Raw genomic sequence first — 24,253 nt, 5'->3', positions numbered from 1 at the left:
GGTTGGATGCTTGACGCAAGCGTCTGTAATGCGAAGCGCCGATGTGACGGCACTCTCCCATCGAGACGAGAACGTCAGTCGCATGCTGTCAATCATGGGTGGTCTTTACGCCTGTCAAAACCCTCAAGTATTGCGCGTAAGCCAGAAAGAAAGAAAGACACTCTTAGGTACATGGGTGAAACAAAAGGCTTTGATGGCGGCGGAATTGAAGAAGCCTGACCCATCGTCCTTCAGCTCAGTTTTACTCAGTACCCTCCTTTTAGCAGTGATCGAGGTGCGTGTCCAGGTCTCTTTTCACGTGTTCATTAATTATAGGCTAATAATACAAAGCTAGTTCTTTGTGCCGAAGATGGCGCCTTTCAAAAATGGCTACAAAGAATCTCGAGCTTCATTGCACAACATCTGGAAGCAAAGAGTTACGCCGGCTTGACTACGTTCGAGAGAAGTTTGATCCGCTTTTCCAATTTTCTCAACACGCTTTCCGCCATTGCCCTGAACGAAGAACCGTTGGATCGTCAGATGGACTTTGAGCTTTCATCGTCGCGCCCAATCGCACCTAGAACTATTTCAGACGAAGACGAAATAGACGATATGCTCTCATCCCTTAAGCAGTGGGCTAGACTACAGTCAAGGTAAGCTCCTGAACTCATCATCGTCACAAGATGCGCAAAAGGCTTGGTACAGAGGTACTCACTACCTTAGGATGGTCGAGTGGGCTCTCAAGTTGGAAAAGAGCACCATGACACTTCAATTTGATAAAGATAGCTATCGGGAAGCCATAGACCTCAAGGTACAAGGCCTCGATATCATCTGTGAGGCATCGGCTCTTCAAGCTCGAGTCATCAACGATCTCCTCCGACTGTCAGAAGAACCCGATAGCCAGGTCTCTATCTGCATTACTCCTTACTATCATTGGACTCTCACTGGGCTGTCTCACCGCCTGTACCATGAAGCCTGGAAAACACTCAAGTGCGAGCTCCCGGTGTTGCCGGCCGAATCACTCCATCAGCAAGCACTAGTTACGCTTAGCTGCGTTGAGACGCTTGCCAGCCAATCAGGCTTTGATGTCGCACTGTATCTGCCTTTTGCCGACTTCATAGGACGAGAGATGGAAACGCCGACAGAGCAAACTCGTGTGCTTGCGTTCCTCGAAATTGTCAGATCTCGTGGCTTTGGACTGGCAAACGAATACAGGAAAGGCTTGCTAGAGACCTGGGGAGCTGCCACGCCAGCTGGAATGTCTCAAAACTTGTTGATATGTGATCCGAGCCGTGGAGGTCCCGAAACTTCGGGCAGAGACTGACAACAATACGACATCTAGACCTGAAAGGGTCATAGAACTCAGCCTTGTGCCCCTCAGAATATGGCTATATTGGGTCGACATGCAGTTAAAATAAGACTCGAAGCAGCCGGATCAGCATTGGACAGACTACGAAATATGTGGAATTTGATGTCTCACAACCTTGGAAAGATGCCTACTGATTCTCACCAGCCCTCACTGTTTATTTATAGACGAGACTCACTCATTCTACACGAAGGCCAGAGTGGAATGTTACTTCTCATCGCACTCGCCATGTTTCTCTCCTCCTCCGGCCGACGGAGCTCGAATTTGTGGGTCTACGGACCCACCGGTGCTGTCTACCCGGAAAGAGCCCCACAGTTAGCTAGCGCCGCGAGATTTTGTCCCAAAATGGCAAGATTGGCTAGGATGTCAAACGTCAGACTAAACCCGTCACCGCTCTCTGGGGGTTCGATATGAGTCTATTTCACTCTGGCTTTTCTACCGTATTAATATTTACCAGAAAGTCTTCGTTAATGGTTGCTTAGGGGACTCTCTACCACGTTAACCGGGCGGAGAAGATTTTGGCCAAGCGTTCCAAACTCAGAACTTTTGTGCCCACGTTAGTGGTACGCCAAATGACACTTTTATTTTGTGGCAGAGTTGACTGGGACAAATCATGTCTAAAGGAAGTGTGCATAAGGTAACTGTTCGCGAGATCCCAATGAAAACCAGCGGATTGGCGGCTAGATTAGATAGCTCAGGCCTTGTCAGGCCATGGCAAGTTGCGACTAGGCACATGTAGGATGTGGGCCACGGCGGAATGCGTCTAAGCCACGTTCTGACGCGATGTGCGGACTCACTGCACCTGTGCGAGGCGGACTTGGTGTGTCGGACACCCTTTCTGCCCGATTCCTGCGGAACACCGGGGAGCTGGGTCATTGATGACTGAGTAGACTCTAGCTGCCGATTTTTCTAAATCCCGTCCCTTGGCATGAGGTGAGATTTATAAAACTTCCTACGCGCCGACTCGCCCCGGACTGCGGAGCCGCCATCACCACCCTCAGTGCCCAACTCGTTTGTATTATTGTCATCAGCTTCACCCCGCCGGTGCATCGTTCAGAATGGCTGACTTACCCAACGGCCTCATCGCTTTCGGACCTGAAGCCAACTGCACACTCGATCTTTGTCCGATAGAATGGAGTATTCTTCGTTACCAGCCTTCTGTTCCCGCTAGTGGCACCTTCATTGGGTTCTTCTCTTTAGCCTTGGCTTTACACGCCCTTCTGGGGTTCAAGTGGAAAACTTGGGGGTTCACAGCAAGCATGATCAGTGGCTGTGTTTTGGAAATCGTTGGCTACGTTGGGAGACTCTTCATTCACGATAACCCATTTGACTTTAATGGGTTTCTCATGCAAATCAGTCAGTTTCTGCCCTCCTTGGAGAACTCTGCTTGAGTTGCCTGGTTCACGTGAATGATCTTAGAGCTAAAACCATTTTTAGTTTGCATTACAATAGCTCCGGTCTTCTTCTCTGCCGCCATTTATGTGACACTTTCTCAGACGTAAGAGCTTCCAGAATATTCGTTGCCTAAGCTTTGGATACTGAGTAGGCCTTCCTTAAGCATCAACTTCCTCGATCGATCGATTTCCCGATTTCCACCTCGCCTCTACTACTGGACATTCATCCCGATAGACATTGTCTCCTTGATTCTCCAGGCTGTAGGAGGCGCGATGTCCTCCGTCAGCACGACGAAGGAGGCTGCGGACCGAGGCGTCAAAATTTCACTCGCTGGACTTGTGTTACAAGTCGTCTCGCTTGCGGCGTTCTGCGGACTTTTTGGAGACTACATGATCGCTTATAATCGATCGAAAGCTCGTCCTCCGATGAGCAGGAGACTCGTGGTCTTCCTAACTTTCCTGAGCCTTGGTACCATGTTTGTACTGCTGCGTTGTGTCTATCGAATCGTGGAGCTGCATGAGGGCTACTTCAGTCACTGGTTCCGAGACGAAACACTGTTTATCGCGTTAGAGTCAGCGTAAGTGACCCTTTTCAATGTCTGACAAGAGTGAGTGCTGACATTGCCTAGCGTTATGGTTCTAGCCGTTTTTTCTTTGTTAGTCGGACACCCGGGACTTGTATTCAATAAGAAGGAGAGAGAAAGACTTGACGCAAGCAATGCGCTCAATCCAGAGTCAAGCGAGGGCGGTGGTAGTAATGATAAACCCGAGAACAATGCGGTCACAGATGGGAGCGATACTTCAGTCAAAGATCCGGCGCCAGCAGCAGCTAGAGAGAAGTCAGCCTTGTCCGCAAGCGTTTGAAAGCAATGTGTCACAAGTAGAAGTTATAGATGAGACAAAGAGATGGGCAGAACTTTGTTAGAGAAGAGACTTATAGGATAGAAGTAATTGTCTTGCGACTACTATATATATTAATGGCACCTGCTTTAGTATACTGCCTACACTTAGCACCAGATGCGATGTGTTCTTGAAAAGCTTGCTAGGTCACCAGTGACCAGCTTTCCCCTCCCCATGTCAATGTCAGTGTATCAATTCTCTTGCAACGCATGCACGGACGAGGGATAATTATCCGAACATAGTTATATATCGATATTAATATCCCTATTATAGGGTAGCTAGTTCGAACCGTAAGTTAATAAAGAGATTAATTAAACTATATAAATTTTTATATAAATATAAAAAAGAGGTTCTAATTATAAGTTAGGCTAGCTATAATAATTATAAATAAGGCCCCCTAATTAGCCCTTATATAGTTAGTTATATACTATAATTAAATTAAATTTCTAATTTAATATTAACTTTCTCTTTTTTTTATTAATTTATTTACTATAATTAGAAATATAATTTAACCTTAGGCCTATTTATTAAGTCGTTTCCTTTTTCTCTTTTTTTTTACTCCTTTTATATAACCTATCCCTCTATTTATATATTAACTTTTTTATTACTTATAAATTACTTTAACCCCTTATTAAGTACTATTTTTATAAAAGTATTAATAAAATTATTATTCTTATTAATTTAATATATTTCGAGGATCTCGTATTTTTTATATAATTACTTAAGGGCTATAATATTAATTATAAGCCTCTTTTTTTTCGTCGTTTTTAATTTAATAAGGTATTTATATAGCGAGTAAGAATTAGTATAAATAATTATTAAAATTAATAAAAAGTTAAGTTAATTAGTAATCCTCTTTAATATTATTAAAATCGTATAGGCGAGGTTAATACTATTAACTATATTATAAAATTTTAATACTAAAATATTTCTTATTATTTATTTATTTTTAGTTAATAAGTAATAGATTATATTATTATATATAATAAATTCGCTTTTACTTATACTCTTATTAATTAGGATAATAATATACTTTAATTACGAAATAAGGTCGTTATTATTTATAAATAACTTATTAATAAAAATATAGAGTTTATTAATAATAAGGTTAATTAGGTAATAAACGAGGTCTTAATTAAAATTCGTTTATTACTATTTAAGCTACTTATTAAGTACTTCGATATTTTATTTATTTAGTTTTATAACTTATATTACTTTAATATAATTAAAAATTATTTTAAGTTAGTAAATATTTATAATATATACCCCTCGCGCGAGCTTAGTTTTATATTATTTTTTAATATTAATTATATTCGGGTTAATAAGGGTAATTCTTTTATTTTACTCTTTTTATTAAAAAACGACGGTTTCCCCTTTAATTATAAGAATTCTGTTATTAAACGCTAATACGTTATTCGTTATAAAGACCTTTTTTAGCTTCGTTACGAAGCCCGCTTTTTAAAGCTTTTTATCCTCTTTTTTTATAAAGTTAATATTAAATAAGCCTAATATATTATTAGTCTATATTTTAATAATTCTAAATTATTTACTTTTTTATTTAGAGATTAATAAGTACGGGTCGTACGTAAATATAACTATTAATAATTAATTAATATAAAAATCGTAGTATATAACTTATTAATAAGTACCCGATTTTACGAGCTTATATAATAGTTTAAGTATTTTAATAATTATATTTTTTAAGTACTTACTAACTATTTCTTTTAGTAAGTAGGCTAGGATTTTTTTTATAAGCCCTATAGCTAATTAGGTATAAGCCTAAGTAATATTATAGCTCTAAATTTCGTATCCTTTTTTTTATAATAATACTATTAGTACTATTATTAATCGTTAGCTATAGTGCTATACTATAAATAATTAAATAAGTAGCGTTACTTTTTTAACGTTACCGTACCCCTAAATTATATACCTAAATTTCTTATATAATTAGGGTATTCCTTTTCCCTTAATTTTACGTACTATTTATAATTTAAATATATAGAAACTTTTATATTTTTCGGGGTTATAGAGGATAAATTAATAAACCCCTCGATTACGTAGAGTATTTATTTTAATAAAATCTAATCTTTTATATAGCTTTTTAATAATTATAATAATACCTTTTTTATATAGTTTAATTACTAACTTAAAATCGGCTTTTTTTTTATTATATAAAAAATATTAATTACTTCGTTATTAATAATAAATTACTACGTTAGGGCTTATTATTATAATCTTTTATAACGTCTTATTAATAGTATTAGTACCCTTTTAGTAATTTCCTTTTTTTTATTATTTATTAATATTATTATAACGATTTTATTAAGGATAATCTTTTATATTTTTATTATTAATTATACGGTTTCTCCTAGCTTTTTTTTTTTTTATAAATTAAAAATTACTTCAATAAGATCTATATAATATAGTCTAACTATAATAATTAATATTTTGAATAATTAGTTATAATCTCTCGTAATTACGTAAAAACGCTTATTAATAAAAATTAATTTATATAGCTTAGCCTATTACTAAGTAATTTTATACTAAACTCGTATATCCGAATTTAAGAATATATTTAAATTAGCTCTTATATCGGGCCTATTATATATAATAATTACTTCGTTAATTTACTTTTTTATACTTATTTCGTATAGTACTTATATTATTTTTTTAATTACTTAGGCTCGTTAGCTTATATTTAATAATAATAGCGAGGCTAAAGTCGTCTTTAAATATACTCTAAATACTAATAGTATTAGTATAAAACCGTTAAATTTTATAATATTATTATAGTATTTAAGTACTATTTAAAAGTATTTATTATTAGTAAAATTAGGATTTTCTTTTTTAATAATCCTAAATACCCTTTTTAGTTATTAATATACCCTTTTTACTTTTCTAATATTATAATACACTTTTACGGGCATAACTTTTAACTATATATTATAAGCTATTATATTTTTTTTAAGTTTTATTAATTTAAAACTTATTTTAGTATCGGTTCTAATACTATTTAGTAATCCTTAATATATATCGATCTAGCTTTTTTATAGGGCTATTTATACTATTTTTATTTATAAATTTTAAAAAAATTGCCCTATTTAAAATAATATAGCCTTATTAATTATATATAAAACCGGTCGACTATTTAAATAGAAGATATTAATAACGATTTCCTAATTAAAATTAAGCTTATTATATAATTCAAATTTAAATTTATATAAGCTCTACGTATTTATTTAGTATTAATAATATACTTTTATTAATTACTTTAGCGCCCCTATTTTAATATTCTTATTACTTAATTATTTTAAAAAGTTATATAGCCTCGTAATTAATAAGTACTTAAATCTTTAGTATAGTTATTTAAGCTTATTTTTTATTAAGTAATTAATTAACTTCGTATTATTAATAAGCCTTATAAACGCGTACCCCTATTATTATTTAACTATTTCGAAGTACCTATTACTAAAGATTCTATTCTTTATATTATCGAATATAATACCTAGTTAATTTATATTTTTTAAATATAAGAGAAATAGGGTATTAATAAGTAGAATATAAAAAGTTATTATTTTAAAGTACGTCTCTATTTCTATTATACTTAGGGTAATAATTTCCTTACTTAGGCCGAAGCTAATTTTTATAATACTTATTATTAATACGTCCCCTAATAATTTAAGTTAATATTTACTTACTTATAAAGGATTAGGATTTTATTTAAAATCGGGTTTCTTTTTTTTCTTTTTTATTTTAACTTATTAAGGGTCGTACTCTAGCTTATATTTATATTAGTAATTATTTAATATATTTAATTTTAATAAAAATATATTTAATCCGCGCGCTAGCTATAATAAATCCGTATTTTTATTACTTAACCAATTTATTAAGGTCTAAGTAATTCCCACTTCTTTTTACTATCTTATTACTACTCTCGTTTTTATTATTTCTAATAATTATTACTACCCTTTTAAATCGCTAGCTTATTAATATCCCTATTATAAAGTAGCTAGTTCGAACTATAAGTTAATAAAGAGATTAATTAAACTATATAAATTTCTACGTAAATATAAAAAGGAGGTTCTAATTATAAATTAGGCTAGCTATAATAATTATAAATAGGGCCCTTAATTAGCCCCTATATAGTTAGCTATATATTACGATTAAATTAAATTTCTAATTTAATACTAACTTTCTCTTTTTTTTATTAATTTATTTATTATAATTAGAGGTATAATTCGACCTCGGGCCCATTTACTAAGTTATCTTTTTTTTTTTTTTTTTTTACTCTTTTTATATAACCTATCTTTTTATTTATATATTAACTTTTTTATTACTTATAAATTACTCTAACCCCTTATTAAATACTACTTTTATAAAAACGTTAATAAGGTTATCGTCCTTCTTAATTTAATATATTTTAAAAGTCTTACGTTTTTTATATAATTACCTAAGGGCTATAATATTAATTATAAACTTTTTTTTTTCGTCGTTTTTAATTTAACGAGGTATTTATATAATAAATAAGAATTAATATAAACGACCGTTAGGATTAATAAAAAGTTAAATTAATTAGTAATCCTCCTTAGTATTATTAAAATTACGTAAGTAAAGTTAATACTATTAACTATATTATAAATTTCTAACGCTAAAATACTTCTCATTACTTACTTATTTTTAGTTAATAAGTAATAAACTATATTACTATATATAATAAATTCGCTCTTACTTATACTCTTATTAACTAGGATAATAATATACCCTAATTATAAAATAAAGTTGTTATTATTTATAAATAACTTATTAATAAAAACGTAGAGTTTATTAATAATAAAGTTAATTAAATAATAAACGAGGCCTCGATCGAAATTTATTTATTATTACTTAAGCCGCTTATTAAATACCTTAACGTTTTATTTATTTAGCTTTATAACCTATATTATTTTAATATAATTAAAAATCGCTTTAAGCTAATATATACTTATAATATATACCCCTTATGTAAACTTAGCTTTATATCGCTTTTTAAAATTAATTACGTTCAGGTTAACGAGGGTAATTTTCTTACCCTATCCCTTTTATTAAAAAACGACGGTTTCCCTTTTAATTATAAGAATTTTATTATTAAATATTAATAAGTTATTTATTATAAAAACCTTTTTTAGCTTTATTATAAAGCCCGCTTTTTAAAGCTCTTTATCTTTTTTTTTATAAACTTAATATTAAATAGGCCTAATATATTATTAATTTATATTCTAATAATTCTAAATTATTTACTTTTTTATTTAAAACCTAATAAGTACGGGTCGTATATAAATATAATTATTAATAATTAATTAATATAAAAATCATAATATATAACTTACTAATAAGTACCCGATTTTACGAGCCTATATAGTAGTTTAAGTACTTTAATAATCGTACTTTCTAAGTACTTACTAACTATTTTTTTTGATAAATAAGCTAGGATTTTTTTTATAAGCCCTATAACTAATTAAGTATAGGCCTAAGTAATATTATAGTTCTAAATTTCGTATCCCTTCTTTTATAATAATACTATTAATACTATTATTAATCGTTAGTTATAGTACTATACTATAAATAATTAAGTAAGTAGCGTCGCTTTTTTAATATCGCCGTACCCTTAAATTATATACTTAGATTTTTTATATAATTAAAGTATTCCTTTTTTTTTAATTTTACGTACTATTCGCAATTTAAATATATAAAAACTTTTATATTTTTTAGAGTTATAAAAAATAAATTAATAAACCCCTCGATTATATAGAGTATTTATTTTAATAAGATCTAATCCCTTATATAGCTTTTTAATAATTATAATAATACTTTCTTTACGTAGTTTAATTATTAGCTTAAAATTAGCTTTTTTTTTTATTATATAAAAAGTATTAATTACTTCGTTATTAATTAAATATTACTGCGTTAGGGCTTATTATTATAGTCTTTTATAACGTTTTATTAATAATATTAGTACCCTTTTAGTAATTTCCTCTTCCTTATTATTTATTAATATTATTATAACGATTTTATTAAAAATAATTTCCTATACCTCTATTACTAGTTATATAATTTCCCCTAGCTCTTTTTCTTTTTATAAACTAAAAATCACTTTAATAAGATCTATATAATATAATTTAATTACGGTAATTAATATTTTAAGTAACTAGTTGCGATTTCTTATAACTACGTAAAAACGCTCGTTAATAAAAATTAATTTATATAACCTAGCCTACTACTAAATAATTTCGTACTAAACTTATATATTTAAATTTAGAAGTATATTTAAATTAACCCCTATATCGGGCTTATTATATATAATAATTACCTCGTTAACTTATTTTTTTATATTTACTTTATATAGCGCCCATATTATTTTTTTAATTACTCGGGCTCGTTAACTTATATTTAATAATAATAATAAAATTAAAATCGTCCTTAAATATACTTTAAATACTAATAGCGTCGGTAAAAAATTATTAGGTCCTATAATATTATTATAATATTTAAGTACTATCTAAAAGTATTTATTATTAATAAAATCGAGATTTTCTTTTTTAATAATCCTAAATACCCTTTTTAGTTACTAATATACCCTTTTTATTTTTTTAATATTATAATACGCTTTTATAGGTATAATTTTTAACTATATATTATAAGCTATTATATTTTCTTTAAATTCTATTAACTTAAAACTCGTTTTAATATTAGTTCTAATACTATTTAGTAATTCTTCGTATATATTAATCTAGTTTTTTTATAAAGCTATTTATACTATTTTTACTTATAAATCCTAGAAATATTATCCTATTTAAAATAATATAGCCTCGTTAATTATATATAAAACTAATTAACTATTTAAATAGAAAATATTAATAACGATTTCCTAATTAAAATTAAGCTTATTATATAATTTAAATTTAAATTTACGTAAGCTCTGCGTATTTATTTAATATTAGTAATATACTTTCGTTAACTACTTTAGCGCCCCTATTTTAATATCCTTATTATTTAATTATTTTAAAAAGTTATATAGCCTCGTAATTAATAAGTACCTAAATCTTTAGTATAATTATTTAAGCTTATTTTCTATTAAATAATTAATTAATTTTATATTATTAATAAGCTTTATAAACGCGTACTCCTATTATTATTTAACTATTTTAAAATACTTATTACTAGAGATTCTATTTTTTATATTATTAAATATAATACCTAGTCGATTTATATCTTTTAGATATAAGAAAAATAGGGTATTAATAAGTAAAATATAAAAAGTTATTATTCTAAAATACGTCTCTACTTTTACTATACCTAGGGTAACAATTTTCTTACTTAAACTAAAGCTAATTTTTATAATACTTATTATTAATATATTAAATATTACTAGTGCGATTTTCTATAGTACTTAGAATTACCCCTTTCCTTTTATTAACTATTATAATACCCTAATATTTAAAATAATCTTATAAAAATTATCTAAGCCGTACTTTTTACTTGTATAAAATACTTATATAAACTTAGTATTTAAATAATCTAAGTAATATAAAAAGGACCCCTTTAGTTATCCCTAAAATTACTTAATATAATCTTTTTTTTTAATATTAATAAAAGTAATATCTTCTTTTTAAGTATTAAAAAAATAGAATTCTATATTATTAAATTCGTCCTTTTATTTATTTTTATATCCGTTATTTAAAAAACCTTCCCTTACTATTTATAAATAAAAGCTTATTTATTAAAAACTTTTACTATTTTTTATTTATTTAGCTTTATATATTCTCTAAAAGCTAACGGTATAAAAATAAGTAGTTAATATTATCGATTTTGTTATAATTTAATTTATTAATATAGGGGGTAAGATCTTCCTTATTTTTTAAATTTCTTAGGGGGGGTAGATATTCTAAGCTATTATTTTAATTATTATTACTAAGTTCTATACCTCTAGATTTACTTTTATATATAATAAAAAATTAACTAAACTAACGAGGGCTAGTTTTATTATTTATTACCCTCGACTTTTTATATTATTTATACGATTTAATATACTATTCTTTAAAATAATTACTTAACTAATATTTATCCTTTTTATAAATAAAATATTACTTTTTCTATTACCTTATTTATAAATTAAACCTCTACTTATTTAATAAATCTAAGCCTCTTTATTATTAATTACTATACTTAGTCTCTTTTCCTTTTTTATTATACGTTTAGTTAACTTAATATTATTAATAAAGGCCGTCGTATTTTTAAAAATAAGTTTAGTATAGTATTCTTATTTTAATATTAAAACTAAATCTTAGCCTTGAGTAGAGCGTTTTATAATCTTTAAATACTTAATATAAGGTTATTTTTACTTTTAATACGTACTAAATTATAATATAAAAATATCTAACTTTTTATTTATTAGTCCCCTTATTTAACTAAGTTTTTGCTAGCTTATTAATTCGATTAATAAGCTTTTTTAGGATTTTTATTTATAATTTTCCTTTTATTATTCTAATTATAAATATAAAAAAAATTACTTATAGTTTAAATAAGAGCTCTAGATTCTTATTATAAGTTTTAAAATAGCTTCGAATTATGTTAATAATACTAAAAAAGTCGTTCTAATTAAAATTACGTACTGCTTCGTAATAATAATTAAAAGCTTTATTTATAAATATAATATTAATTATTAAATAATATTAGTATTCCCTAATCTTAACTTTTTTATAGTAGTTATAAAATATCGTTAGGGTTTCTTATAAAACCTCGTACTTCCCCCTAAAATATAATTTTTTTTTTAAAAAAATCTTTTTAAAATCTATAAATTACTTCGTATTTATTACTATATTTTTAATATTTATATATAATCCCTACGTTATTACGTATTATTAATAACTTCGGGTCGTTTACTTCCTTTTTTATTAACTAATTAATACCGAATTTCGTATTAATAATAATAACGAGCTATAAATTAAAATAAATAAAATTATTAATTATTATACGTTTAGTACTATATTTTACCTCTATATATCCTTTTATAACGATAGATTATTATTAATAATTATAAAAAAAAATCTAAATCGTTTACCTTTTTTTTAAATTCGTTAAAATAATTATACGCTTTATTAACTTATACCTAGTTCTATAATATAAATTCCTCTTTTATAATCGTTATTATTAAAATTTTATATAGTTCTTATAATTATAATTACGTTAATAATACCCCTTATTTATAAAAAAATCTATTAACTACTTTTATAATTCTTAAGCTTATATTTATAAACTATTTATTTAGTTAGTAACTAAGGTTATTTATAATTTCGTAAAATAAGGGTTACCTCTATAACCCTTTTTCTTTATAAACTTTAATTAAATAGATTAATACTACGTTAATTTACTTATTATTAAGCTAATTTATAATCCTATATATTTACGTTCCCTAATAATCTAAGTTAATATTTACTTACTTATAAAAAATTAGGATTTTATTTAAAATCGGGTTTTTTTCTCTTTTTCTTTATTTTAACTCGCTAAGAGTCGTACTCTAACTTATACTTATATTAATAATTATTAATATATTTAATTTTAATAAAAATATATTTAATCCGCACACTAGCTATAATAAATCCGTACTTTTATTACTTAACGAATTTATTAAAATTTAAGTAATTCCCGCTTTTTCTTACTGTTTTATTATTATTCTCGTTTTTATTATTTTTAGTAATTACTACTACCCTTTTAAATTACTAGCTATTATACTTACTAAGATCCTCTTTCTTATTTAATATAAAAAAGTAAGCTTTAGTAAGTCCTTTTTTAATAGTAGTAATAAACGTTTATATTATTATAAAAAGATATAATAATTAATCTTAAGATCTTTATTAATTATTAATTTTTATTATTTTTTATACTTCTAACTTCTTAAACCTCGTACTTTTTATAATTTCTAAATTATTTCCTTTTTTAACCTACCTTTTTTAAAGTAATATTTTAAAAAAATAATTAAAAATAAACGCTGGGTATTTTATAAAAGAGCTGAAAAAGCTATTAAAAACTAAATAAGCTATTAAATATAGTTAGTAAAGTTAAGCTCTCCTTTTTATAAAATCAAAGACTTAAAAAACTTATTAAAAATACTTACTACTTCGTCGCTCGTACTAAATAAGGTTAATTACTTTAAAAGTCTTTTCTCTTATAGCTTTTTAATACCCTATTTTATATTTTTAAATAGTTTTTTTTATAGCTTCATTATTATTAAATAATTATTACTTATTAATAATCCCTTCTATTACTTAGTTAATTTTTTAAAATTAATAATCTTATATTAAGAGCTTAATATAAAAAAAGAGCTCTTTAATAACTTTTTAAAGAATTCTTTTTTTTTTTTTAAAGCTATATTTTTTTAGCCTTTTCTTAAGCTAATTATAACTTTAATAAAAAGTTATAAAACTACTTTAAAATAGCTACTTTCTTTTTAAATTAATTTTTAAAATCCATAATACTCTTAACTTAATATTATTAAATCCCTAAATCTCTTCTTTTTTTATTAAACCGTTTTTTATACTATATTCCTAAGTAATACTCGGGGGGTAATTAAAGGGGTTATAAAGAAATTATTTCAATTATAAGTTTCGAAGTCGTATTTATAAAATTTTTATAATACTAAGCCTTTTCGTATACTATAAATTTTTTAATTTAATAATTCTTATATAGGTTCTTATTACGCTTATTAAAAATATTTATATTTAAAAATCCCTTTTTTTAATTACGTAGTACTTTTTTATACTATATTATTAAGCTTATTTATTATACTAATTAATTAAGCGGGTAGCTACTATATAAGTATTTCTTTTTACTAATTTAGCTAGTTAATTTCTAATCGTAAGCCGGCTATAAAAAAGTTATTTAATAAAAAAGCTACTTAAAATAATAATAAAAAACTAATCGCTTAAGTAGTTTTATTAATTAATATAGTTTAATATAATAAATATTAACTTCTTATAAGTAATAAAGGGCTATAATTACTTAATTCTATATAGTATTTAAAAATCGCCTCCTTTTTTATTTACTTTTATAAAATTACTTAGTATAAATCTCTTATCCCGTATAGTATTAAAAAGTCGTCTTTTTTATATAATAAAATACCTTACTAATTTATAATAATAAAATTTAATTATTAATTAGTATTAATATCCCTATTATAAAATAGCTAGTTCGAACTATAAGTTAATAAAAAGATTAATTAAACTATATAAATTTTTATATAAATATAAAAAAGAGGTTCTAACTATAAGTTAAGCTAGCTATAATAATTATAAATAGGGCCCCTAATTAGCCCCTATATAGTTAGCTATATACCGTAATTAAATTAGATTTTTAATTTAATATTAACTTTCTCTTTTTTTTATTAATTTACTTATTATGATTAAAAATATAATTTAACTTTAAGCCCGTTTATTAAGTTATTTCCTTTTCCCCCTTTTCTTTACTCTTTTTATATAACCTATCTTTTTATTTATATATTAACTTTTTTACTATTTATAAATTATTTTAACCCCTTATTAAGTACTACTTTTATAAAAGCGTTAATAAGGTTATTATCCCTATTAATTTAATATATTTTAAAGATCTTACGTCTTTTATATAATTATTTAAGGGCTATAATATTAATTATAAACCTCTTTTCCTTTATCGTTCTTAATTTAATAAAGTATTTATATAATAAATAAGAATTAATATAAATAATTATTAAAATTAATAAAAAGTTAAGTTAATTAGTAATCCTCTTTAGTATTATTAAAATTGCGTAAGCGAGGTTAATATTATTAATTATATTATAAACTTCTAATACTAAGATACTTCTTATTATTTACTTATTTTTAATTAATAAGTAATAAATTATATTATTATATATAGTAAATTCGTTCTTACTTATACTCTTATTAACTAAGATAATAATATACCCTAATTATAAAATAAAGTCGTTATTATTTATAAATAACTTATTAATAAAAACGTAAAGTTTATTAATAATAAGGTTAATTAGGTAATAAACGAGGCCTTAATTAAGATTCGTTTATTATTACTTAAATTACTTATTAAGTATTTTAATATCTCGTTTATTTAGCTTTATAACTTATACTATTTTAGTATAGTTAAAAGTTATTTTAAGCTAGTATATATTTATAATATATACCCCTTATATAAGCTTAGTTTTATATTATTTTTTAATATTAATTACGTTTGGGTTAATAAAAATAATTTTTTTACCCTACCCCTTTTATTAAAAAATAACAGTTTTTTTTTTAATTATAAAAATTTTATTATTAAATATTAATAAGTTATTTGTTATAAGGACCTCTTTTAGCTTTATTATAAAGCTTGCTTTTTAAAACTCTTTATCTTCTTTTTTTATAAAGTTAATATCAAATAAGCTTAATATATTATCGGTCTATATTCTAATAATTCTAAATTATTCGCTTTTTTACTTAGAGATTAATAAGTACGGGTTATATATAAATATAATTATTAATAATTAATTAATATAAAAATCGTAATATATAGCTTATTAATAAGTACTTAATTCTATGAGCCTATATAGTAATTTAAGTACTTTAATAATCGTACTTTCTAAGTACTTACTAGCTATTTCCTTCGGTAAGTAAGCTAGGATTTTCTTTATAAGTCCTATAGCTAATTAAGTATAGGCTTAAGTAATATTATAGCTCTAAATTTCGTATCCCTTCTTCCGTAATAATACTATTAGTACTATTATTAATCGTTAATTATAGCGTTATACTATAGGCGATTAGGTAAGTAGCGTTACTTTTTTAATATTACTATATTTTTAAATTATATACTTAGATTTTTTATATAGTTAGGGTATTCTTTTTCCCTTAATTTTATATACTATTTACGATTTAAATATATAAAGACTTTTATATTTCTCGGGGTTATAGAGGATAAATTAATAAACCTCTTAATTATATAAAATATTTATTTTAATAAGATTTAATCCCTTATATAGCTTTTTAATAGTTATAATAATACCTTCTTTATATAGTTTAACTATTAGCTTAAAATCGGCTTTTTTTTTATTATATAAAAAATATTAATTACTTCGTTATTAGTAATAAATTACTACGTTAGGGCTTATTATTATAGTTTTTTATAACGTCTCGCTAGTAGTATTAGTACCCTTTTAATAATTTCCTCTTCTTTATCATTTATTAATATTATTATAACGATTTTATTAAAAATAATTTCTTATACCTTTATTACTAATTATATAGTTTCTTTTAGCTCTTTTTCTTTTTATAAATTAAAAATTACTTTAATAAGATCTATATAATATAATTTAATTACGGTAATTAATATTTTAAATAGCTAGTCATAATTCCTTATAATCATATAAAAATGCTCGTTAATAAAAATTAATTTATATAGCTTAGCCTATTACTAAGTAATTTCGTACTAAATTCGTATATTCGAATTTTAGAGTATATTTAAATTAGTCCTTATATCGGGCTTATTATATATAGTAATTATTTTATTAACTTACTTTTTTATATTTATTTTATATAATACCTATATTATTTTTTTAACTACTTAGGCTCGTTAGTTTATATTTAGTAATAATAATAAAACTAAAATCGTTTTTAAATATACTCTAAATATTAATAATATTAATATAAAACCGTTAGGTCTTATAATATTATTATAGTATTTAAGTACCGTTTAGAAGTATTCGTTATTAATAAAATCGGGATTTTCTTTTTTAATAATCCTAAACGCCCTTTTTAGTTATTAATATACCCTTTTTACTTTTTTAATACTATAATACGCTTCTATAAGCACAGTTTTTAGCTATATACTATAAACTATTATATTTTCTCTAAATCTTATTAATTTAAAACTCATTTTAATATCGGTTCTAATACTATTTAGCGGTTTTTAATATATATCGATCTAGCTTTTTTATAAGGCTACTTATACTATTTTTATTTATAAATCCTAAAGGAATTACTCTATTTAAAATAATATAGCCTCGTCGATTATATATAAGATTAGTTAATTATTTAAATAAAAAATATTAACGACGATTTCCTAATTAAAATTAAGCTTATTACGTAATTTAAATTTAAATTTACGTAGGCTCTACGTATTTATTTAATATTAATAGTACACTTTTATTAATTACTTTAGCGCCCCTATTTTAATATCTTTATTACTTAATTATTTTAAGAAGTTATATAGCTTCGTAACTAATAAGTACCCGAATTTTTAATATAATTATTTAAGCTTATTTTCCGTTAAGTAATTAATTAACTTCGTATTATTAATAAGCCTTATAAACGCGTACCCCTATTATTATTTAACTATTTCGAAGTACTTATTACTAAATATTCTATTCTTCGTATTATTAAATATAATACCTAGTTAATTTATATTTTTTAAATATAAAAAAAATAAAATATTAACGGGTAGAATATAAAAAGTTATTGTTCCGAAATACGTCTCTATTTTTACTATACTTAGAATAACGATTTCCTTACCTAGGCCAAAGCTAATTTTTATAATACTTACTATTAACGTATTAAATATTATTAGTACGATTTTTTATAATACTTAGAATTACCCCTTTTTTCTTATTAACTATTATAATACTTTAGTATTTAGGATAATCTTATAGAAATTATCTAAGCTATATTTTTTATTTATATAAAATGCCTATATAAGCTTAGTATTTAAGTAATTTAAGTAATATAAAAAGGACCCCTCTAACTATTTTTAAAATTACTTAGTACTATCTTTCTTTTTTAATATTAATAAAAATAATATCTTCTCTTTAAGTATTAAGAAAATAAAATTCTATACTATTAGATTCGTTTTTTCATTTACCTCTATATTTATTATTTAAAGGACCTTCCCTTATTATTTATAAATAAAAGCTTACTTATTAAGAGCTTTTATTACTTTTTATTTATTTAGCCTTATATATCCTCTAAAAGCTAACGGTATAAAAAATAAGTAATTAATATTATTAATTTTATTATAATCTAATTTATTAATATAGGGGGTAAGATTTTCTTTATTTTTTAAATTTTTTAAGGGGGGCGGATATTTTAAATTACTACTTTAGCTATTATTATTAAGTTCCGTATTTCTAAATCTATTTTTATATATAATAAGGAATTAGCTAAACTAACGAGGGCTAGTTTTACTATTTACTACCCTCGACTTTTTATACTATTCGTATAATTTAGTACGTTCTTTTTAAAATAGTTACTTAACTAATATTATAATAGTAAGTACTAGGGCCCTATGGGCCCTATAGCTCGGCCTTAGGCTACGAGGCTAAGCTCCTAGTAGTTACGTAACAAGCTAGACCGCTAGGCTTAAAGAGCTAGCTTACTAACTTTTACTTACTATTTTATTTTTTCCCTCTTTATGTTAAGTCTTTAGTTAATTAAGTTAATATAATAGCATTCTAACTTACCTCGAGATCCTTTTTATAATACTACTTAACGTTACTTAATTAACTATTTTCTAAAAAAGGAACGATAATATCTTAATTAATTAATTACTAGCTACCCCTACTAAGAAAGTATATAAGAGAGCTAAGTAATAGCTAACTAAATTAATTATATATAAGTAGTATAATTAATATTTTTTAAATATATACTCCCTCTACTTAATATAATAGTTAGAGGATATAGCTAGAGAGGCTAGGTCTCTTTTTATACTAACGGCTTTTAGTAAAGTTACCGCTTTTATAAGTCTTAATAAAGCGTCGTAGGCCCTAATAAAAATACTAAGCTTCTAGTTATTAACCTAGAGGTTATATTATTTAACTAGTTAGTAGAGCGCTTTTTACCCTCTACTACTTAGGCTAATTACTTAGCGTACTTTAATAACGTAGCTAATTAGCTTACCTCGCCTATTTATATCCGTAACGATATTCTTTTTAAAAAGAATATTAAATAGTATATTAACCTCGACCTTATTTAAGAGCTATATTTTAAAAACGATAGAAAGACCTTATTTAAATAGATTAAATAGTAACTAAAAATGCGTATTACTTAGTACTAATTAAAATAGGTCCTAGCGTTTATTATTAGCTAGCTAAGTAATAGTACTAAGCGCTTATATATAATAATTTATAAAAACCTCGACTTTATACGTATTATTATTATAGAGCTTTATATTATAAAAAAAGCTCTTACCTAAGTTTATATTAATAATATAGTTATAGTTAAAAAGCTAGAGTAATTAGAGAACGGCTCTTAGGCTAGTTTTATTTAGAATATTATTACCCTTAGTATATTAAAGTAGTAGTTAGTATACTTAGAGACGTAAGGTAGTTACGAAACTACTTTAGCCTCGTCCTATTTTATTACTTACGGCTCTTAAAAAATACTTAACGTACTTATTTTTATAAATAATAATACTAGCTTTAAGTTTAACTATTAGCTTTAGTATATTACGAAGTACTTAGAGAACGCTAATTATAATATAAATAGGTACTACTTAGAGTATATTATTAATAAGATTAGAAATAGCGCTACGGAGTTTATATACCTATTACTAACCTTTAATAAAATTATTATAGCTAAGTAATTATTTTACGAGCTTAAGTTAGCTTATATTAGCCTAATTATTATAAATAACGCTAGTTATAAGCTAGACGTACTTATAATTATACTTAAAAACGTTTATTAAAAGCGCTTTATATTTACTAAGCTTATGCGTATTAATAAGTTTTTAAAGTTTTAATAAAAGCGCCGTTTTTATAATAAGCTACTTATATATCTTCGTAACTAAGCTATATTAAAGTACTTAGATAACATAGCTACTTTTTAAAAATATACTAAGTATATTACTTAGCTAGCTAATATAATATAGCCCCCTTTTATAAAAGACTGCGCGGTTAAGGCTTTTAGCTAAACTCGCTAGACTTTAAGTAAAAGTAATAGAAATAATAAAAATAATAAAAATAATAAAAGTACTAGAGGTATTAAATAAGACCGAGGTTATACCTCTACTTACGAAACGATCCCTAAAGCCCTATATTAAAAGCTTAAGAATAGTAGCGCTTATTTTATTTATAATAATACTAAATATATTTCTAAAGACTACCCTAAGAAGCTAAAGACTACTATAGCCGCTATTAACGCTACCGCGGGCCTTATTAAAATAAAGTCGGGTTTAAAAAACTAAACCCTTTAGTAAAAGTAAACTCTTAGTTAGGGAATACGTATAAAAAAGATAAAAAATTAGTAATTAATTTAGTAAATTTATAAGATCTCGTAGGGAGTTAGCTCCTTAAAATAGAGCTTATATTAGTATTTAATAAATATAGAATTTACTTAAGAGTTTTATTTAATACGGGAGCTAATAAGTACGGATTTATAAATAACTACGTAACCCCTTTATTATAATAGTTTTATACGGCCCTATTTTATAAATTATTATACCTAATCCCTATTACTAAGTTTAATAAGAAATAATTAGATAATATTAGTATAATATAAATTACTAACTTATATATTAATTAACGGGTCCTTCTAAAAGTACCCCTCTTTTAGCTTAATACGGGCTATTACGACCTAATCCTAGGGTAGAAGTAGTTTAAATACTACGGGGTAAACCCTAATATTCGCTATTAATAGCTAATATAGCTTAAGGACCTATTACTATAAAAAACGCCCTTTATTATTATTAGGGATATTAAGGACCTATATACTCTAGAAGTTATTAATATATAATATTAAATTAATACTAATTAGTAATAAGACTTATTTAAAATAAATATAACTTATTATAATTAAAAGCTTTAGTAATAATAAGTAAAGGGTATACTAATTAAGATATTACTATGCTTATTAAAAACGATAGCCCGTTAGATATAATAATTAAACGAGGCTAAGAATACGAAGAAAATAGAACGTACCCTTAATAATATTATTATTACCCCCGTAGAGAGGGCTAAATAATAATAACTATACTTAGTAATAATATAAATAAATATTACCTTTATTAGTACTCCCGTATTTAAAAAGAACCTATAATAGAATAACGTCGAGATAGGCTTTATATTATTTTATAAACTAAACTGTATTATAGAGGATAAAAAAGAGGAGGTAGACCCCCTATATAATAATAACTAAGTTACTTACGACCTTATAATAACGAACTTACTAAAGTACTTATAGCCCTAAACCGACTTTTTGAATAAAATAGCTAGTAATATATTAGCGCTTTATAAACTATATAACTATAAAATCGAGCTCCTAAATAGTAATAAAAAGAAGCTAACTTATTACTCTCTATATAAGTAGTTAGTACCGGAGCTAGAGGTTATAAGAGCCTATTTATTAAAGTACTTATAAAAGGGATTTATTAAGCTAAGTAATACCCCTTTTATATTACTAACGCTATTTATAAAAAAGTACGATAGTAATTTATATTTTTATATTAATTTTTAAGAATTAATATACGGGCGTTATAAATTAATATACGGGCGTCGCTCTTGTATAAGCATCGCCGTTCTATTTTTTAATTAATTTAAAAAAATAGTACCTCTTTATAAAAATAATAAAGGTAACTATATTAATATAACTATTCTTACTATCCTCTCTAACCTAAGCTCTAATTTAAAATTTTTAAAAATAAGAATACTACTATAACCTATATACTCGTTTAGAACCGCTATATTACTTATTTAAAATTTATAAATTTTAAATTAGTTAGTAATATAAGCTTTTATAAATTTTAAATAAGTAAAGCTTCTTCTTACTATATACTTAAAATATATAAAAAGTAAATTATAATAATATCTACTTAACTACCTCTTTTAATATAGTTATAATAATTTATTATTATTATAAACTATTTTTATTAGCTTTATTTCCTCTAAATATTAAACTATATTAATTGTTTATTTATATAATTCTTTATTATCCTCCCCTTATTAAGAACGCTAAACTAGCTCCTTATTTATTACTAAAATAAGCTTAATATTTAGTTTTAACTTAACTAACTTATTTTTTTTATAAGCTTAGCTAATATCGACTTATTCTTATTTTTAAATAAGTAGCCTCGCTTCTTATTACTTATACCTTAATTATTATAAATAATACGGGCTTAATTAGCTAACCGGCCTTTTTTAAATAAGGCTAGTTATAATAGAATAGGCTATATTATATTCTTTAGCTTATTATAAAGAGATATAATAATTTTAAAATTAAAGATTTAGTAGTATAAATTTAAAAAAAACGTCTCTTAAAGATATTACTAAGGGTATACTTCTTACTTACTAAAAATAGCTAAATCTAATATTTTAAAATAAATTTTATAGTAATATAAAATACCTAGCTTAATTAAAATAATATAATCTAAATTATAAAATCCGAGGGGGTCTAGGAATAGCCTCTTACTAAATAGTATTACCTTTTTTATAAGCCGGGCTTACGTTTTAGTTAAAGTAAAATACTTTAAAAAAAGTATTATTTAAAGTTTACTTAAGTACTTAAAGCGAGTACTTATATACTCCCGGCCTATAAATACCTCGTCCTTTATATAAGCTTAGTAAAAGCGTAGCTCCTAATCGCTAATTATATCCTATATAATATTAATAAGCTAATATAAGTAACTAAAACTATTTAAAAAATATATTTTAATATTATTATTATTTAACTTAGTACTAGAGGTAATATAAGTACTAAAGTTTTAGTATTTTTAGATAAAATAACGGGCCTATTATACTTTTAAAAATAGGTATGTTATGTAGAGATATTAGAGGATTAGGTATTAGTTATTAAACTTTTTATAGAGCTTAGTCTAGGCTTTTTTAAAAGTATACTTAGTCTTAGTAAAAATAATAAGCTTTTATATTATAAAAACCCTACGATATATATAAGGGGGGGGCTTATAAATAGGCGTATTAATATAAGCCTTATTTTTATTACTTAGCGTAATTATTACTTATATTAATAACTAATATCCCTCGTTATTAAACCCATTACTATTATTACTATAGTTACGGTCCTTAACCTACTTCTACTTAGCCCTAAATATAATATTAAAATTAATATAATAAATATAGAGTTATTACTAAACGTCCGGGAACTACTTATTTAGTATAGCCTTTATTTACTTATTATAATCTATAATAATAATAATAAGGTAACAAACTAAATATTAGTCTATAAGTTAATAAATACTTACTAAAAAAAACTAAAAACCTTTTAGTTTTTTATTATTAATAAGGCTAAACGCGGCGTTATAAATAAATTTAAAATAAATCTACTTAATAGCTTAGAAAAGAGGGAGCTTCAAAGCTAATTACCTTAGGGAATCGTTTCTATATTTAGAAATAGTAAAAAAAAGTCTAAATAAAGCTAATAAAGTAGTTTAGCTCGTTATCTACTTATTTAATAATATATAAAATCCCTTACTTATTAAATAACTTAATTAATACCACTATTAATAAATATCTATTTAATTTCTCTTAGCTAATATAGGTTTTAATATTATAAATATCTTACTAAGTAAATAAAGACTTTAAAAACTATTCTTAGATAATAGTACGTATATTATAAGC

General features: G+C 24.9%; 3 protein-coding genes across 3 annotated transcripts; 2 read left to right on the top strand and 1 right to left on the bottom strand.

The window, feature by feature from the left end:
* Window positions 1–28: 28 nt before the first annotated feature.
* Window positions 29–1,303, top strand: CTAM01_13461 (uncharacterized protein; the record flags this gene model as incomplete). The annotated part of the gene is made up of 3 exons (XM_060529464.1): window positions 29–136; window positions 316–632; window positions 703–1,303. The coding sequence occupies 3 exons, from the start codon at window positions 29–31 to the stop codon at window positions 1,301–1,303; spliced, it is 1,026 nt and encodes a 341-aa protein (XP_060375955.1).
* Window positions 1,304–1,882: 579 nt separating this feature from the next.
* CTAM01_13460 (uncharacterized protein) lies at window positions 1,883–2,080 on the bottom strand (the record flags this gene model as incomplete). Its single annotated transcript, XM_060529463.1, has 1 exon — window positions 1,883–2,080. One exon carries the CDS (start codon window positions 2,078–2,080, stop codon window positions 1,883–1,885), a length of 198 nt encoding a protein of 65 aa, XP_060375954.1.
* A 323-nt stretch (window positions 2,081–2,403) lies between these two features.
* Window positions 2,404–11,973, top strand: CTAM01_13459 (parasitic phase-specific protein PSP-1; the record flags this gene model as incomplete). Its single annotated transcript, XM_060529462.1, has 5 exons — window positions 2,404–2,701; window positions 2,783–2,843; window positions 2,904–3,317; window positions 3,369–3,578; window positions 11,964–11,973. 5 exons carry the CDS (start codon window positions 2,404–2,406, stop codon window positions 11,971–11,973), a joined length of 993 nt encoding a protein of 330 aa, XP_060375953.1.
* Window positions 11,974–24,253: the final 12,280 nt, after the last annotated feature.

Source organism: Colletotrichum tamarilloi (genome assembly GCF_030869305.1).
Source record: "Colletotrichum tamarilloi strain Tom-12 chromosome Unknown Scaffold_96.1, whole genome shotgun sequence".
NCBI classification, from domain to species: domain Eukaryota; kingdom Fungi; phylum Ascomycota; class Sordariomycetes; order Glomerellales; family Glomerellaceae; genus Colletotrichum; species Colletotrichum tamarilloi.
This window is presented reverse-complemented; position numbering and strand designations above follow the sequence as displayed.